This window comes from Rhinoraja longicauda, chromosome 31 (assembly GCF_053455715.1).
Source record: "Rhinoraja longicauda isolate Sanriku21f chromosome 31, sRhiLon1.1, whole genome shotgun sequence".
Lineage (NCBI taxonomy): Eukaryota > Metazoa > Chordata > Chondrichthyes > Rajiformes > Arhynchobatidae > Rhinoraja > Rhinoraja longicauda.
The window spans coordinates 11,763,877-11,784,200 of record NC_135983.1 but is presented as its reverse complement, the minus strand read 5'-3'; the positions used below and the strand labels follow the sequence as shown (position 1 = coordinate 11,784,200).

General features: G+C 38.2%; 1 protein-coding gene across 12 annotated transcripts in view; it reads right to left on the bottom strand.

The window, feature by feature from the left end:
* LOC144608517 (histone-lysine N-methyltransferase EHMT1-like) overlaps positions 1-20,324 on the bottom strand; it is a 92,488-nt gene that overhangs the window by 15,187 nt on the left and 56,977 nt on the right. For 11 of the 12 annotated variants that reach the window (XM_078426386.1, XM_078426396.1, XM_078426388.1 and 8 more), the window contains 10 exons: positions 19,798-20,021; positions 17,914-18,102; positions 16,474-16,556; positions 12,475-12,581; positions 11,416-11,538; positions 8,970-9,071; positions 6,973-7,077; positions 5,629-5,783; positions 3,665-3,832; positions 2,713-2,857 (listed from right to left, as the gene is read on the bottom strand). In XM_078426386.1, the coding sequence (XP_078282512.1) occupies positions 2,713-2,857; positions 3,665-3,832; positions 5,629-5,783; positions 6,973-7,077; positions 8,970-9,071; positions 11,416-11,538; positions 12,475-12,581; positions 16,474-16,556; positions 17,914-18,102; positions 19,798-20,021 (1,401 nt within the window). The remainder of the gene's footprint in view (positions 1-2,712; positions 2,858-3,664; positions 3,833-5,628; positions 5,784-6,972; positions 7,078-8,969; positions 9,072-11,415; positions 11,539-12,474; positions 12,582-16,473; positions 16,557-17,913; positions 18,103-19,797; positions 20,022-20,324) is intronic. The other variant, XM_078426395.1, reaches the window with a different exon arrangement.

The following is a 20,324-nucleotide window of genomic DNA, read 5'->3' as shown; positions in this document are numbered from 1 at the left end:
CTGTATGGTTTTGCCCTCATTTTGGTTACTTCAAAAAACTAATTTGTAAGGAACTATCTCCCATGTTCAAAACCATGTTGACTATCCCTATTCAGTCCATCTATCCAAATGCTTCTATATCGTCCCTCAAAATCCTCTTCATTAACTTTCCTACACAGATGTTATGCTCACTGGTCAACCATTCCAATTCTTTTTCGTGCAGCCTTTCTGAAATAGAGGCACAACATTAGCCGCCCTCCAGTCTTCCTGTACCTCGCCTGTGTCTAATGATTTACATATCTCACCTGGGGTACCTGCAATTCTTTTTCCAGCTTCCCACTGTCCTTGGATGTATCTGATCAGGCCCAGGAGATCCATACCTTCCACTTACCACTTTTTAATTAAACAGTGGTACTGTGTTGGACCCATTAGTTAACAAAATCATCACAAAATTGAATTGCCATTTCTTAAAAAAAATGGCATATTACTGCAAGCCGTTGATGTCTCTGTCGGAATGGTAATTCAACTTTTTAAACAACAAATTAGTACAAAATAGTACCTTTTTTGAATTAAAAATCTATTAACATCCAAATCAAACTATAGTCAGTAAATTGTTTTAAAAGCATGGGAACTGAGCCTTATTTAGTTTGCCCTGGAGATAATAAATAAGAAAAATTCAGCTTGAAACTTCATTACCATAGAATAAAGGCACAAATGCACGTCTGAGTCAGATTTATACAGCATGGAAACAAGACCTTCAGTCCCACTTGTCCATGCCAACGGAGTTGGAATTCTATGCTAGTCCTATTTACCTGCATTTGGTCCATACCCCTCTAAAACCTCCTTATTCATATATCTGTCCAAATGTCTTTTAAAGCTCATAATTGCATCTGCTTCTCTAACTTCTAACAGCTCATTCCAGATATGAAATAACAAATAAAGCAAGTTACTTATATTGCATGAAATATTATTTAAAGATTTAGTTTCAACCCAATTATGGTCATTGCTCAATGCCAAGAACATTGTGATTAAATGAGACAGTTCTGTACAATTCTGCTTTAAAATAATGAATTGAAAAATTATTTTATTCTTATTCTGACATAACATTTCTACACCTTTGAAATCATTGTGGGGAATAAAAATAAGCTTCAATAGTGCTCCTGTTGATGTGATCTTAAAAAAGCCATCCTAACATTTGCATTTCATGCAGCATCTTTAGGAAGTTTGTGATAGTATTCTGACGTGAAACTTCAGCTTGGACCATTAAAATAGATACTTCTTCTTGCCATTAACTATTTTTGGGAACTCAAGGGCACCATTTGAGCTAACGAGCTCTAGTAAGAAGGTACACTTAATCAAATGCTGATGTTTGATTCATTTCTGCCATTATTTCCGTTAGCAAATAATAACTGCAGTAAACATGTTGTCATGTTGGGCGTTTTCTGCACAAACAAGCAAAAAGAAAGAGTTGGTTGTGGAACTAAGTAGGAAGGGATGTGAACACAACTTTTAAATTTAAAAAAACGTGCAAGGGCTGCAATAAGGTAGGTTGGGAGATCAGGATTACAACCTTGTCTTATGAGGAGACCATTGGAAAAGCCCTCTCTTAACTTATTATCAAATGCAGCAACTGGGTCTCTGCTCTTCCCTGTACATTGGATCCTCAACTTCCTCATCAGCAGATGTCAACCAATGTGAATTGGCAACAATACAGCCTCCTCACTGACTATCTCAAGGCTGCATGCTCAGTCCCCTGCTATACTCTCTATACCCATGACTGAGTAGTCAGACACAGCTCCACTGCCACCATTTATTTCACTGATGATATCATCTTTGTTGAACGAATAACTGGTAATGATGAGTCAGAGTACAGGAGGGAGATCAATAATCTGATTGAATGGTGATAGAAAGAACTATTTGGCTTTTCATGTCAGCAAAGCCAAGAAGTCAGTTATTGATTTCAGGAATGGAAAGCTAAGCTCCATGAGCCTGTCTACATCGGCAGGAAGGTGGTGGAGAGAGTCACAGCTTCAAGTTCCTGCGCGGATTCAGTACTGCTTTTCAATGTTGGGAGGTGGTCAAATTTTATCTGTTGAGACTACAGGTGCTCCATGGCTTACGATGCTTTGACTTCCGATAGTTCGACTTCGCGATGGTGCAAATGGCAGCGAACCGTAGCGAGCCGCAGCTCGCTTCCGGCCACGTGATCACGTGCATTAAATGCAATATTTTCGGTTTCCTTTGGGTTTCTATGAACGGAACCCCATCGTAAGCTGAGGAGCAACTGTATGTGCAGAACTTTAAATTGTGTCCTACATTCTCACTTTTCAGTGAAAATCCAGTTCTTGATGCACAATTGCAGGGACTGCTTCATAGTCTGAGATGATGCAAATGGAACTGAATTCCCAGTCGAGAAATTAAACTTAGATGGCTTGTTATATTCTGCAGCTAATCCAGATTTCTATTGAATCTAATTTCATAATTTGCCATGAATTCAAATTCTTGATTGACATTCCAGTACCACTTTAATGAGGTTTTATAACCCAACAAGAAGTAATATGTTAGAGGAACTCAGAGGATCGAGCAGCAACTGTATAAGGAAATGGACAGTTAACATTTTGGGTCAGGATCCTTCACCTGGACTCGTATGTATCCCCGCAATTGTTTACCATGCATCAGGAGTATTACATTTTATAATCAACATTGCAGTAATTTATCATCCTTTGGACATACCTGCAGATGTGTGATGTTCCGGTCAATGTTCATCGGAGAAGTTACACAATTTTGGGAAACATATTTATAGTCATTTGGACAAGGTTCGTCATCCACTCCATTGACACACGGAATTGGTACATGTTCATACCCTCTACCTATATCTCTGTCAGGAGGATTAAAAAAAACAATTGTTTTACAACATAGAGAACGCAAACTGGGATAGTATTAAACAACCATAAAAAGGTGCAAATATTATACAAAGTACTACAGTGCAGTTTTGGAATGTGGGAAATTGGTGTACAAGATAGGAAGACGAATCTTGTACATATGGTGGAATTTTCTTCAAACAAAGAAAATCATTAAAAGCTCTACACGAGCAACTCTATCTATTTTTTGTGCCATTAAAATACTCAATAAATTAGAAATGCTCAATAATACAGAAAGTCATGCCATTAAATGGCCTCTAATTATTATAGCAACTTCAAGAGCTAGTGTTACTTTCAGTGCTCTGAAAATGCAGGAAAAACTATGTAAGCTTTAAATACATTTGTAAGAGAGGAAAATTGATGAGTGTGCACTACAAAACATGCTTGATGGTAGGCCTACAAACTGAAATATTAACTGTTTTTCCTACCACAGATGCAGCCTAACCTGCTGAACATTTTCACCATTTTGTTTTAATTTTTGCTTTTCACTATTTTAATTTTATGCTACAAAATGTTTTTCTTCCATCATTTTAATCAGTCATTGAGTTATGCAGCACCCCCCCCCCCCCCACCCCCCAACAACAATCAGTCTGAAGAAGTGCCCGGACTTGAAATGTTACCAATCCATGTCCTCCAGAGATGCTGTCTAATCTGCTGAGTTACTCCAATACTTTGTAAAAATGGTGGTGTTTCAAATACGAAAATCAAATATATATTTAAGTTAAAACATTTAATGAAAGCAAGGGAAATGTTTTATGTCATACCTACTAACCAGCTTCTCAGCCTGGGCAATCTTGTTAGCTGATGCTTGTTTCAGTTTTTTGTTCATCTGTAGTGCAACCCAGACTTGCGAATTCAAGCTTGAACATTCAAGTGGAGTCTCACCTTCCTTGTTTTTAATGTTAACATCAGCACCACGTGAAAGAAAAAGCCTAAATGTGTACAATTACAAGCAGATTCAGTGCCACTATACCCTTGAAATACATTTCCATTGCAATTGTTATCATATATTTTCAGTTTCATGGCCATTTATTTTATAATCTGTGTTGATCTGCAAGAGCTCCCACAAAATCTGACTATAAATCAAAGTTTATAAACTATATGACTCTGAATTTAGTTACCCATATCAGCTGTTGCATTGAACAAAATTGAGCCATTTTATCAGTTTAGAAAAACTGACAAAGCTCTCCATGATATTTTGTAGGCTTGCGAACTGGAGTTTTGTCTGCACCAGGCACCATAAAAGTATATACCAGTCATTTGGGTGATGAACGGGGCTTGGTGTTATTCTTATAGAACAACTTCCATTTTTCCCTACGGCCAGCAGAGATTATTTTACGAAAACAGCTTATGTTCCCAAAAGACCATTGAAAAGAGATAACTTTGCACCATGTAACTGACAACAATCAACAAGAGTGAACACCCTCAGAGAGGATTAAGCACATCAGCTAGCCATTGGAATATTATCGCAGAGAACTCAATAGGCTGATCAGAATAACTTGGGGAAAAAAAATAAAGCAAATAAATTGGTGGCGCAGCGATAGAGTTGCTGCCTTGCAGCGCCAGAGACCCAGGTTCGACCCTGACTCCGGGTGCTGTCTGTACAGAGTTTGTGTGTTCTCCCCGTGACCCCGTGGGTTTTCCCTGGCTGCTCCGATTTCTTCCCACACTCCAAAGGTGTACAGTTTTATAGGTTAATTGGCTTCGGTACAGATTGGAACTTGTCCCTAGTGTGTTGGATAGTGCTAGTGTATGGGGATCACTGGTTGGTGCAGACCCATTGGGCCCTGTTTCTGCGCTGTATCTCTAAACTAAAAGCAGAAAATTTGAAGTTTTAATGAATTTTTCCGACAAAGGCCTCATGATAGAGGCTACATCATGGCTACATAAAATTACTGTTGATAAATTGTAGATTAAAGATGAAAATCAATCTGGTCTTAAGTTATTATTTAATTGATTGTGTTTTTTCCAAAAGGCATTAGTTACAAGATAAAGAAAATTAAAAAAATAAACATCAAATCCAAAATAATGCAAATAATTAAACATATCTGGATAAGAGTTAATGAAGGAAATGAAATACCACTAGCTGTGTATAAAGATCAGTTTCATTTCAAAAACCAATTGTGTTCACATATTATTAGCCTGAAGCCTGCAGCTCTGTAATTAAAGTAGTGATGCATAATATTATTTGTAAGAAAGAACTGCAGATGCTGTTTTAAATCGAAGGTAGACACAAAATGCTGGAGTAACTCAGCGGGGCGGGCAGCATCTCTGGAGAGAAGGAATGGGTGGCGTAAAGGGTCTCGACCCGAAACGTCACCCATTCCTTCTCTCCAGAGATGCTGCCTGTCCCGCTGAGTTACTCTAGCATTTTGTGTCTACCTGCATAATATTATTGTAGGGCCGATTGATAATGAAAAACACTCACAAAATATGGAAAATTATTTTTTGTCTATCATAAAGGTTCATGCCAACCAGTGACAACTTTGTTAGGTTCTCTCCCGTTCAGAATACTGCAGTTATATATGTTATGAGTGTGGGCAGCTCAGTGCTTGCTCAGGAGGGGGCACGTTGCTAGATAGGCCTGTTATCTGTAGGAAGCAACATAACATAGCATTTTTATAATATGGACATTTAGTTTGAGAATGTCAAAATGATCAAGTTTGGACTTTGCAAGGACATAACATAACCAGCAGTGACACATAAAAGCATTTTACACAGCACTTACACTACACATTCATAGTGATTTTCCCTTGACGCGATATGCAGAGGAGAGTCGCCGTGCATATTCACTGCAGTGAGATCACACCTTGCATTCAAGAATATCTCGGCAATATCCACACACCCTGAGAAAGCTGCCCAATGCAAACAAATGTTCTCTTCCTGCGCAATGAAAATAGGAAGAAAACACTTTAAAACCTTAAATTCTTTCCTAACTTCAGTAAATTTTTCAAAAACACAGATTTAATTATTTTGCAACTTTTGGCAAAAAGTCCTGAAGTGTTCCTACAGCTATCAAATTGAAAATTGTAATTAAGGACTGCAATGTTAACATTCATAATAGCATGGTCATGAGTGAAAGGCCAATTAAGCGCATGTTTTATTAAAAGTAATGAAACCCATCTCTGAAGTTAAATAAATCAAGTGAAGTTATTGTTAAGAAATAATTGTAGCCGATAATTTCTAAGTGAAGGAGACTCACAGCTACAAACATAGTTGAACTTGATGTAAATTAATTAATTCATTACAGGCTCGAATATTTTGAGTGTGAAGTATTTCATTAGGAATCACATTCCAACATTTGAAAAAAAAACAGCATTTCAGCCTCAATTCGTATAGCTCTAGATTTTTAAAAGCCATTGCAGTCTGTTTCACCCTCTATGCCTAAATGCTAATGATATGTTCAAAATGACTTGTTATTGATACTTAGACTAAATCATTTACATGCAAACTGCTTTATATTGACAACCAGCAACACGGAAAGTGATCCAACTACAACAATACAATTCTCAACAGCAGAGTTTATGACCAAACAAAATGAACTAATACACAATAAATCTGTCCTCATTTGATCCAATATGCCTCAAGAAATACAGTTAAGGCACCCAAAATCTCCATTCTTATTCATTTTAGTGTTAATTTAGCAACGATATGTAGTAATCATCCACATCAACAAACTTTGCATTGATACGCAATTCTAATGGATTCAGTACAACTGAAAGAAAAGAAAGACAGGCTACATTCTATCAACCCGTGCCAAAATGTAACAAATCTATTGTGGTAATCAAATCTATGTGTGTCTATTTGTTTAAAGATCTCTGTTAACTGCTTCCAGTCCCAGCAAAAGTCATCACTGTGAGCAGAGAACAAGATGTTTGATCAGGATATCAATAATATATTTTAATTTAGTTTTCTTCTCTTGTGCAACTTTTAACTAGCAAATAAGGACATAATGTAACTAGAAAACAACACATTAGAAAATCTTTCATTCATAAGTTTCCAATGTTAAACCAGTATTTTTCCAAATTCATACCATTAAGTTTCTTTATGCTTAAGATATTAAGTAACTTACATTGTCCCTAATGTTAATATCAGCTCCTTTTGACAGTAGCAGCTTTACAATATCTATATGCTTATACTCTGTGGCCCAAATCATGGACGTCCAACCACCATCATCCTGTTCAAAGGATACAAATGGTATAAGAAAACTCACAAATGAAACAAGAACATAGGAAAAAGAATGAGGAAAGAATTCCACGACCTGATGACCATATCCAGCATTTCCTGTTTTTATTTCACATTTCAAATGTCAGTTATATTAAAACAATTTAGTTTAAAATTATCATCACATTTAGCCAAAGTGACACGGTAGCAGATTAAACATTAGTAGCTACACTTTACAAAAATAAAAACTTCCTGGACTTTTACACCTTTCATTTACTCTTGCAATCATTACAGGATTCTGTTTGTGAACTTTAGCTCTGCTTTTAACACCATTGTGCCAGAGCTACGACGCTACAAACTCTCCCAGCTGACTGTGCCTGAACCCCTCTGTCAGTGGATCATCAACTTCCTAACGGACAGGAAGCAGCATGTGAGGCTGGGAAAGCACATCTCGGACCCGCAGACCCTCAGCATAGGAGCACCGCAAGGCTGCGTACTCTCCCCTCTCCTTTACTCTCTCTACACCAACGACTGCACCTCCACAGACTCCTCTGTCAAGCTCCTCAAATTTGAGGATGACACTACCCTGATTGGACTGATCCAGGATGGGGAGGAATCTTCCTACAGAGGGGAAGTGACACAGCTGGCATCCTGGTGCCATTGCAACAACCTGGAGCTCAATGCTCACAAGACAGTGGAACTAATTGTAGACTTTCGAAGAGATCCCCCTCCCCTCCCCCCACTCACCATCAACAACAACATAGTCACATCTGTGAAGTCATTTAAGTTCCTTGGAACCATCATCTCCAGGGACCTTAAATGGGGGGCCACCATCGACTCCACAGTCAAACAGGCCCAACAGAGGATGTACTTCCTCCGGCAACTGAAGAAACACAATCTGCCACAGGCAATGATGGTCCAATTCTATACTACTATCATTGAGTCCGTCCTCACCTTCTCCATCATGGTCTGGTTTGGCTCAGCCACCAAGCACGACATCCGGAGGCTGCAACGGATCGTTCGCACAGCTGAGAAGGTTGTTGGATGCAACCTTCCCCCCCATTGACGAACTGTACACTGCAAGGGCCAGGAAGCGAGCGGGCAAGATCATCTCTGACCCCTCTCACCCTGGCCACAAACTCTTCGAAGCACTTCCCTCTGGAAGGCGACTCCAGACTGTCAAAGCAGCCACAGCCAGACATAAAAACAGCTTTTTTCCCCCCGAGTGATTGTTCTACTCAATAACCAGTCTGTAGTCTCTTTTTTGCTCTGGTTTATTTTCACCCACATGTTTAGACCGTAATGTTGTATCCTTATTGTTTTGATGTGGTTATGCTTTATTCTTAATTGTTAACTGTATGTTTGTGTTATCATTTGTGAGCAGAGCACCAAGGCACATTCCTTGTATATGCATACTTGGCCAATAAACTTATTCATTCATTCATTCATTACTCACTAATCAACAGTATTTCCTGGATGGGATCACTGGATTGAAATCAATAACTTATTCATAATATTTTTATCTCCTTCAGCCAAGAACTTAAAACATAATTTGCTGCATGGGAAAACTCATTAGACTTGCCATAGACTCACAAAATCAGAGACATTAAAGCAAATTCTTAATGTTTTATCCCACTTCTCTGAACTGTTAAAGATGCAGGAAAAACAGCCTCAATTGTCAGTCTAGATAAATCAAATTAGATGACAGATCCTGTTCCCCTATTCCATTTGGCACAGAAAGGCAACGCATCTGAAAGTTGGAGCGATGGTGGGAGAGAGGAATGATGTGACAAAACATCCAGAAATGCACCCAATTAGATTAATAACCCTGGTACACTCAAGAGTGGATAGTTAAGTCAAAGATATTACATTAGCTTTTGTAACTTCAATAGATGTTTGACTCACCTGACAGTTTACATCTATTAATCCTGTGGACAGAAGATGTGCAACGACATCATAATGTCCCTTCTTAGCTGCCAGATGAAGGCAAGTTGAACCTTCAACATCCTATTAAAAAAAGGAATGTAACCGATATTATTGATGTTGAACAAAGATATGCACCAAAATACATAGGACTGGAGTTTCAATGTCCTAATTCGGATCTAATATATGATCAGGAGAGAACAAGTTCTCTCTGGAGTGAAACTTTAAATTGCAGAGTTCCATATAAATCTGACATATTTATTAGATGTTACACAATAATCAATAGAAGCAGTTAGTTATTACTGAAATTCAAATCAAATATGAATGTTCATATTTAAGAGATGTTTTCCAACACAAAACCATGGCCAGAAAGATAGCGCCAGCTCTAGGCTATAAACTCTGCACAACTAGCACATCAAAAATGCTTTATTTTTATGATTTGTACATTTTGCTGTGAAACAAATATTTAATTAAAGATTAAATAAAAATGAGGCATTTTCAACATGCCTACAAATAATTTTAATGTTTCTAACAAAAAAAACATTTACTCTTCAATTGACAAAGACTGTCAATCAAGAACCTATTCTTTCAATACATCATGATTTTAAATTAATCTCTATATTGAAAACATTTAAATAATCTCCAAATTCAAAGAAATACCTAGTGCAGCAGATAGATGCTTCTCACTAACAGAAATTGCGCTTAAATATAATCCAAGTTAACAATATCAATTTATTTTCCAATTTATTCTAAGTTATAATGAATATTAGTTTAGAGTCTAAATGTGTTGCCAATGTACTTGAGTCCAAAGCACAAGCTACCTTGGTTCAACAAGCTCTCAGCCAAACAAAATAGTGAAGTTGGGAGTCATTCATTCTGAAACTGGGGCGTAATCTTGACAAATTTGTTGGCAAGTTTGTATCAAGGCTGTGTGAAAGCAAAGCTGGCTGTCTAAAATGCAATAAGGTTTTGCAGTATCGCTCACCCAAGGGTCTCGACCCGAAACGTCACCCATTCCTTCTCTCCTGAGATGCTGCCTGACCTGCTGAGTTATTCCAGCATTTTGTGAATAAATATCTTCGATTTGTACCAGCATCTGCAGTTATTTTCTTACACTTATGTTAATTATAGATCTGTTAAACCATTCTGAGCTCTTTATCCATCCTTGATAAATTGGAGTTTTCCATCCCTCCTTTCAGTATTTCTGGTGTTCCAAAAGCTGTATGGTCATTACTTATGTCATATTATATTTGGAAATGTGTTATCTGGTGCAGCCGTCACATTTTCTTAACAAAATGATGACTGGAATAATTTTCTATTTTGTTTTCTCCAATTGGGAACAGAACTCCATAAATCCAATCATTCTGAAACTTAAAAGGCATTTATAAATTTTGCCATATATTAATCTTTTACATACAAGATACCAAGAGATAATGGCATTACTTGGAATAACAAAGCATAGTTTCCCCCATTGTCACAGTGTACAGATTTCTATGAACTGTCTCCTGCAGATTCACCAATAAACAACTTTACATACATATTACCATTGTACAATTTGCTAAATTGCCAATTAAATTTCAAAGGGGCATAGTGTGATTCATTTTATGAACACTCTGAAGCACTGACATGCAGCAAAGGCATCATGTCACAATGACAAACCTCAGGTTTTGAAATTATTCCCTTTTGTATAGCATGTTCTGAGGGGCTTTGGAATTGAAGAATTACAATTTTGCTATTTTTCTTTTTTTCACAGACACAAATAATCATAAAATAGCTATACTACTTTATTTATGATACAATGTATTGAAGAAATGATTGATTATGTAATTACCTACTGGTAATTTAATTATAATCAAAACTTGAAATCACTCCATGAAAAAACACACAGAATGGTATCATCAAGAGTGAGCATACAGAGAGGACTAAACCAGAAGATTTAGATATTGGGATATTGTGTCAGAGAACTAGGGAGGCTCATAATTTATAGATATTGTGTCTTTTCATAAAAGGTGAACTGAAATTTGGAATTACTAGGAAGCCAAACACTGTTTGCAGCCAGTGCCAATTTCAACCATCAAGAGGAAATAAAATGCCTTCAACTCCAAAAAGGTTCCCCTTATCATACCATAAATATATCTGTCCCCATCAATAAATATCTCCTGGCCTTTCAGATGGAGATTTTAAAAAAATTATGGATGGTACATTAGGGACACTGCATCCATAAACTGTGCAAGAAAGCTTTCCAGACTAATTTCACGATAAGCCTTTTCATCCATGAAAAAGATTTCCATCCTATCTTTTAACACTTCATCCTACAGTACAGGGCAAAAGGGCAATGATGAAATTCCCACCTTGAGGAAAGAAACACAATATAATCTACATGGGAATTGATGCTGCAAGCATTTGACTTGCTACATGTCATTCTAACCTTATGATCTCCCAGTGCACCAGCCTTCAAGAGGTATTTTACTGACTCAAGCTGATTGTTCTCAGCTGCTTCCATCAGTGGCGTTCTCTGATCATCATCACAGGTATCTAAGTTAGCACCAGCCTGCAAAAGAGGTCAGCAGTCTTTATGATGCATAATATTCATTTACATTTTCAGCAAAACAATCTGCTCCGTTTAGTTTAATTTAGAGATACAGCGCAGAAACAGGCTCTTCGGCCCACCGATTCTGCACCGACCAGTGACCCCCCCGCACACCAACATCGTCCTACACACACTGGGGACAATTTACACTTATACCAAGCCAATTAACCTACAAACCTGTATTGTCTTTGGCGTGTGGGAGGAAACCGAAGATCTCGGAGAAATCCCACGTGGGCACGGGGAGAACGTACTAACTCCGTACAGACAGCAGCCATAGTCGGGAGCAAACCCGGGTCACAGGCGCTGCAAGCACTGCAAGGCAACAACTACCGCTGCGCCAATGTGCCGCCCAGTTATCTGGAGACAGGAAACTGCAAATGCTAAAATCTTGAGGAAAAAAACTAAATGCTGGATGAACTCGGCCAGTCACACTGTACAATGGCGGGAAAAGGACAGACAACATTTCTCTGATTAAAGTCCTTTTCCCTCCTCAGCTGCAACCTGGTCTGCTGAGTTTCTCCAGCACTTTGTTTTTCGGCACGTTATCTGAAAGCCCAGGTAAAAGTAACAGTCTAATTCCTCTTAATCTAAAGGACAGCCATGTAATTCAAAAAATTACATTAACATTTATCAACAATATTTATTTTAAACAATGAAAACATGAACGTTAAGTTACAATATTTCAGACTGCAAAGACTTAAAATGAGGGTCCATCACTATTTTTCTCAAAAGTAACAAATACCTTCATTACAATGAATTACATATCCTGAGATTTAAAGATATGGTGATTCATAGTGCTAAATATTGTGACCTATTATATCACAACCCCTCCTGTTTATTATAGAATAAAAGTAGATTTAAAAGCTTGAAAAGTTATGAACAGAAAAGCATTTTAACCTGTACAAGCATATGACAAATTTCCACGTGGCCTATCTCAGCAGCTGCATGGAGAGGTGTCCGCTTATTCTGGTGCTCAGCTCTAAAGTTAGGATCAATCCCATCAACTAGAGAAAAAAGGATTGAAAAACATTAAGTTTTGAGAAAATTTGAGGTTTTATGTTTTAATTTTTATCTGCTCACATGCCAGTAGATCAAATCATAATATATTACACAATCATCAAAGACAACGAAAATAAAAAGAACTTTCAGCCCTAATATCCATTCCTTATATAGAATTTCTGAAATGTGCCTTTAAAAATTTCACTATGGTCAAGTGCCAGCTGTTGCTTGTCTCAGTCTCCAAAAATACTTGTTCCTGATCAAGGATTTAAATTTCTGATGTTAGTTTTCCATAAAAGATATGCTTGTCACAAAAGCAGCAAGCATATCAATTCCATCAGATGCCTGGCCACATTTATCCTAGACATCTTGAATCCCAGTCACGATTAAGGGATGTTTTCAGTTGTCTAGTGGTGGAGCTTGCCATAATTCTCCCAATCTAACATGCCTACTTGTTCTACACTTTGCCTGTTAGATGGTTTGCTTAAATCCACAAACCATGTGATTCAGTACTTCAAACACTGCAATCACTATTCTTCACAAAGCTTTTCCTATGACATCAATGTTTTTGCTTTTCTTAATTTAGGAGTCCCTCAATTTCAAAAATTATGCACTCAGGTCCAAAATCATCCTTCCGACTGTTTTCTGTAAACCATGCCAATGTTTTAATATCCTGTTCTTAAGATAGGGTGTGCAATATTAAACTAGACAATAGACAATAGACAATAGGTGCAGGAGTAGGCCATTCAGCCCTTCGAGCCAGCACCGCCATTCAATGCGATCATGGCTGATCACTCTCAATCAGTACCCCGTTCCTGCCTTCTCCCCATACCCCCTCACTCCGCTATCCTTAAGAGCTCTATCCAGCTCTCTCTTGAAAGCATCCAACGAACTGGCCTCCACTGCCTTCTGAGGCAGAGAATTCCACACCTTCACCACTCTCTGACTGAAAAAGTTCTTCCTCATCTCCGTTCTAAATGGCCTACCCCTTATTCTTAAACTGTGGCCCCTTGTTCTGGACTTCCCCCAACATTGGGAACATGTTTCCTGCCTCTAATGTGTCCAATCCCCTAATTATCTTATGTTTCAATAAGATCCCCCCCATCCTTCTAAATTCCAGTGTATACAAGCCTAATTGCTCCAGCCTTTCAACATACGACAGTCCCGCCATTCCGGGAATTAACCTAGTGAACCTACGCTGCACGCCCTCAATAGCAAGAATATCCTTCCTCAAATTTGGAGACCAAAACTGCACACAGTACTCCAGGTGCGGTCTCACCAGGGCCCGGTACAACTGTAGAAGGACCTCTTTGCTCCTATACTCAACTCCTCTTGTTATGAAGGCCAACATTCCATTGGCTTTCTTCACTGCCTGCTGTACCTGCATGCTTCCTTTCAGTGACTGATGCACTAGGACACCCAGATCTCGTTGAACATCCCCTCTTCCTAACTTGACACCATTCAGATAATAATCTGCCTTTCTATTCTTACTTCCAAAGTGAATAACCTCACTTATCTACATTAAACTGCATCTGCCATGTATCCGCCCATTCACACAACCTGTCCAAGTCACCCTGCAGCCTTATTGCATCTTCCTCACAATTCACACTACCCCCCAGCTTAGTATCATCTGCAAATTTGCTAATGGTACTTTTAATCCCTTCGTCTAAGTCATTAATGTATATCGTAAATAGCTGGGGTCCCAGCACCGAACCTTGCGGTACCCCACTGGTCACTGCCTGCCATTCCGAAAGGGACCCATTTATCCCCACTCTTTGCTTTCTGTCTGTCAAACAATTTTCTATCCATGTCAGTACCCTACCCCCAATACCATGTGCTCTAATTTTGCCCACTAATCTCCTATGTGGGACCTTGTCGAAGGCTTTCTGAAAGTCGAGGTACACCACATCCACTGACTCTCCCCTGTCAATTTTCCTAGTTACATCCTCAAAAAATTCCAGTAGATTTGTCAAGCATGATTTCCCCTTCGTAAATCCATGCTGACTCGGAATGATCCTGTTACTGCTATCCAAATGCTCAGCAATTTCGTCTTTTATAATTGACTCCAGCATCTTCCTCACCACTGATGTCAGACTAACTGGTCTATAATTACCCGTTTTCTCTCTCCCTCCTTTCTTAAAAAGTGGGATAACATTTGCTATCCTCCAATCCACAGGAACTGATCCTGAATCTATAGAACATTGAAAAATGATCTCCAATGCTTCCACTATTTCTAGAGCCACCTCCTTAAGTACCCTGGGATGCAGACCATCAGACCCTGGGGATTTATCAGCCTTCAGTCCCATCAGTCTACCCAAAACAATTTCCTGCCTAATGTGGATTTCCTTCAGTTCCTCCATCACCCTAGGTTCTCCGGCCCCTAGAACATTTGGGAGATTGTGTGTATCTTCCTCAGTGAAGACAGATCCAAAGTAACGGTTTAACTCGTCTGCCATTTCTTTGTTCCCCATAATAAATTCCCCTGTTCCAAACAGGGCCTCAAAAATGACCTACACAGAGACAAGAAAAATCTTTCTCTGTATATAATATGGGAAACTATTCAATGTTATACAGAGCAAGTTAATAAGCAAATACTGCGAGATATTAGAAGAACAATTGGAATATAAGAGTAACTTCTAGTACAATTTATTCCACCAAGATCACTGGAGAGACATGTTGTGCAGTTTTGGTCTCTGTCTCTGAGGTTATACTTGATTCAGTGTTGATGCAATAAGGTTCACAAGATTGATTCCCAAGATAAGAGAGCTGACCTTAGCTGACAGAGCTGACCTTGGATGAGAGATTCGAGAGAAGATGAGACAAGTTTCGTAAAGTTTGGAAAAATAAGAGTTGACCTTTTTTAAACAGGTAGATTATCTCAGGGCTTGACAGGAACTGAGAAGAGGTTCCTTCCCTTCACTGTGGTAGGACCGACAATTTAAGGGGGATATTTTAGGACTAAGATGCAATCTTTTTTCTTTCAAGCAACTGAGGATCGTTGGAGTTGCTTGCATCTCACAAAACATAAACAGGAATCGGCCATTTGGTAATTCATGCCTGATATATTCAATGAGATCAAGGCTAATCTATACCTCAGCAAAACTCTCATGCACTAACACGATTCCATTAATATAAGAAACTTCTGCTGTCTTGAATGTACTAGTGATTCAGCATTCACAGTACACTTGGGCTAGAGAATCCCAAAGATTCACACTGTCTGGGCAAGCTTTTTTTTTTTTTTTCCCTTGCAATTCGGTCCTAAATCCCTAATTCTATTTTGAGAAAGTGATTGGTTTGTAAAAGTCTGTGCTTTTTTACTTAAATCCTCTTACAATAAAAAAAACAAAATACAGATTCTGCAAACAGCTCGAAAGGCAAAATGTATGTTAACTTTTGCTGACTTGTTAGACCAGACCAGAACATGCAGGGCTCACTAATACCTTTGGAACCTCGCTGTTAAAAAACACTCCACCATTCCACATTTTATACCAAAGTGAATAGCCTCATTTTGCATTCCACTTTACATTCCATCCACAATGTCTTTGCCCATATCTCCATCTCTTGGAAGCTTTTCTGCATCTTCCTCAAAGATTGCCATTAAAGCATTCTATATTTGTGGCATGAACAAACCAAATTATTTTAAAAGGGCATTCACCAATTTGAATTGAGTCATTCTTTCTGATTTATACCTTCAAAATTTGCATCCCAGCGTTTTAGTTTTGAACCTATTCAACTCAAAAACAGATTAATACAGTATTGTGTGGCAACTAGATGGAATAACAGCTAGTTATTTCTTCCTCAAACCCTCTCCATCATGTCATAATTGGTACAAGATCCTCCCATCCTTTATAGGTGTTTTGCTGTACGTTCTACATTTAGGTGCAAAGGAAAACTTACCCAGCATTAGAAGAACTTTCTGCATCTCCCCCTGCTTTGCAGAGATGTATAACTGTTTTGGATGAAACCGTAACTTCTTGGGTCTGTTTGAACCAAAGAATTTGAATCTTAGAATCATTGAGCCATACAAAATCAAAAGCTCTGTTAAAGCTAATCATCAAGTGTTTATACTGATCCTATTTAATCCATAGCCTACTCTGCCTTGGGAATTCAAGTGCTTGTCAAGATGCTAAATATTGAAAGAATACCTGCCTCCACCACCTTCAGAGGCAGCATGTTCCAGTTCAAGCAGTGCTCTCCAGATTAAAGAAAGAATGCTTTGTTAAAGAAAAATGTATATTTTACTATTGGCTCATATTTGAACTTTGAACATAAAACAGTACAGCACAGGAATGTGCCCTTCAACCCAAAGATTGTGCCGAACATAATACCTAGTAAAACTGATTTCATTTGCCTCTATTCTCTCTATTCCCTGCATTTCCTTGTACCTACCCAGAAGCTTCTTAAACACCACTATTCTATCCGCCTCCAACACCACCCCCGGCAATACCTTCCAGCCCCCATCACCCTGTGTAAAAACACTCGCCCCGCATATCTCCATTAAAATTTCCCCCTCTCACTTTTTTGGCTATGCCCTCCAGTGTTGGATATTTCCACCCCTGGAAAAGGTTCTGATCTACCCTACCTATGCCTCCCATAAATTCTTACATTTATATCAAGTCTCCCCTCAACTTCTGACGTTCCAGTGAAAATAATCCAAGTCTATCCAACCTCTTCCTGTGGCTGAAACCCTCTAATTCAGGCAGCATTCTGGTAAACCGCCTCTGCACCCTCTCCAAACCTTCCACATCTTTCCTGTAATGGGGCGACTAGGACTGCATGCAATAGTCCAAATGTGGCCCAACCAAAGTCCTAAAGAGCTGCATCACGACTTCTTGACTCTTGCACTCAATGCCCCTAGCAATGAAGGCAAGTGTACCATATGCCCTCTTTACCATCCAATCCACTTGCTGGTGTAAAGGGCTCCATCTGAGGAAAATAAACAAAGGACAAAGATCTTTGACCCTAAATGTTAATTCCTCTTGCTGAGAAAGGAAAGGCACAGCATGCTATAAATTGAGTTGTGTAAAGAATTCTCTGATTCTCAAATTACAAATTCCCAGAGTGCATTCAGAGGCTTATGATTGACATCCCAGTTTCTCACATGGCCCAGGAATTGAGGAAAGTAACTACCTCTGTGCACCTGCAAGCACAGGATTACAGAATGTCAATGCCACAGCTCTATCTGCATATCTCAAAGCAAGTGGTCAAAAGTAACTGAATATTTACATCATTTTAGAGTTGCTATTTTTTGTAGTAACAAGTCAGTAATTAGCTTCTTTAACATTGACATGTTTTTAATTTCTGTTGTAGCATAACCCATTCCTTTCAAATGCTTACCTCTCAGTGTCAAGAGCAATAAGAATACTTTCCATTGTCTCTTTCCCTGGCCCAGCTGACAAATTTGCAACTGGCATGTTTGCTCCAGAATTCAAAGTAGTGGAGGGGCCATAGATATCCGAACTATCAGCCACCTTGGACATAGCGTTTTCAGGCTTATTTTCCAATGACATTCTCATCCGAGCATTGCTGTAAAAGGTTAACATTTATATTAAATTTTATAAAAAGTTATATTATATACTGTACCGCACTGACTATAGAACTGGGTATACCGGCAATTACAAATAAAATCTTTACGGGAACCACCATTCACAAATAGCCTTAGACTATAAGTTCTGAAACACTTCATATTAAGTGGATGATATCAACTTAACATGTAAAATTAATTACATTTAGGAAAATATTATTTACAAATAAAATTCTGGAATTTTTACTCATTTACCATTTTGATTTCAGCCCCTCTGTTTCCAAAAAGTAACATGGTTACAGAAAAATCAACATGCGAAGTGAAACAGCAGGCCATCATTCAAACTTCAATTAACAATCCAAGTAAACAGCAGCAAGTTTTAAATTATTAAAATTAATTACTGAGATTGGGATTCAAATTGTATGAATTCAAAGACAAAATAATAGCAAAATCACATTCAGAACACCTCAGGAACAAAATAAAACCACATAAAAGGAAAATTCATTGCTAAAATTAAATTATACCAAATAATCTATCTATCTCCAAAGATCATAAAACTTAATAATAAGACAGTAGTTTTAAACTTGCTGCATTACAATAATTCTGGTCTTGAGAGACAGTCAGTTTCTCTTATAAAAGACTCCAATTTAAAAGATACCATTCATATCAAGTCTATTGGCAGATAAACAGACAGCAGTTGAAGTAATTGTAATATATTTAAGCATAATATCTATGATTAACACATACATTTTAATTGAAAGGGATTTTTAATCAGTGATACAACTGGGAAATTATTGTTCAAGGCAAAATACTGCAGATGCTGGAATCCTGCAATAGAAGCTGAACAGCTGGAATACTGGAAGCAGGATCCATTGAAAAGAAAGAGTTGATGCTGCCTGACCCACTGAGTTACTCCAGCTTTTTGTGATACCTTCGAGTTAATACTTTAGGTTCAACCTTCCATCAAAACTAATGGAAGGTCATTGACCTGAAACACTAAATACGTGTATTGTTTGCTTTCATTTCATTTTTCCAGCATTTGCAGTCATTTTGGGTCGGAGCAATAATTTCCAAGTTCTTTCTTCCAAAATTTAGTTTCTTTGAATTGTTCTTTGATTAGGTATGGACATCACTGGCTTGGTCAGCATTTATTGCCCACCCCTGATATTTTGGAAGGGCTTGCCAGGCAATTTCAGAAGGCAAATCAGAAGTAGCCCATGGCCAAAGGCCAGGTAACATCGATCTGCACGACAATGCAATAATGGCGTCTCTTTCCTGAAAAACAATCTGAGAATAGTTAAATCAGACTGTTTTTACTAACAATTCAAGAGGTTCACAATCCATTTAATAGCATTAGCTTCTTAAATTTCAGAAGGAAGAACATCACCTCATATTCCACCTGATTATTCTGCAAAACAATAGTATGACCATTGGATTCTCAAATTTCAGGTAAATCTTACCTCCTATGTTCTCTCTCTCTCTCTTGTAACAAAAGTACTGAGCTGAATTTAACCAAGTGAAGACCAAAATCATATTTTGAATTTTATCGTCTATTAAATCATTTCTACACTAAAGTTCAGATTGAAATCGGACATTTTTTAACTGCTGGATTTTCGTCATCGGCCATGCATAGAAATAAACAATTGCTGACAATTATTCTTAACAAGGATGCTCTCAAACTACTAAAGATGGCTCACCTTGCTGTTGTAGTGTCTGCTTTTCCATTCACAGCAACAATCTTTTCCTGTGTTGGAAGAGGTACCATAGAGGTAGTGTCTGCTTTTGCTATTGTAACTTCTTTTGCTTGAGCAGTATCCTCACCACAATGTGGGCAGAAAGATAGCCCATTTATATGTGATGCACAGTTCTTGTGAAAACGGTGCGAAATGCTACTATCCGGCTGGCATTCCATGAACGTACCCTGGAAAAAGCATGTTAATTTAATACATGCCTTTTCTAAAAGACCAAGAAATTAAGCATAAATGTGCTGTTATTTTTAATCTCCTATCTTGATAAATCAGTGAGGAGGCTGATGCCAGCATCTTCCCAAGCTCTTACATAAACAAAGTTAATGATGGTACTGCCCATCTATTCCAAATATTCACAGTTTCTCATTTAGAAGAGATATATATGTACCTAACTAACCCTCATTGAAACAGAAAATTGATGACAGGAATTATTTTTCCAATTCAATTCCAATTTAAGTCATTCAGTGCCATTTAAA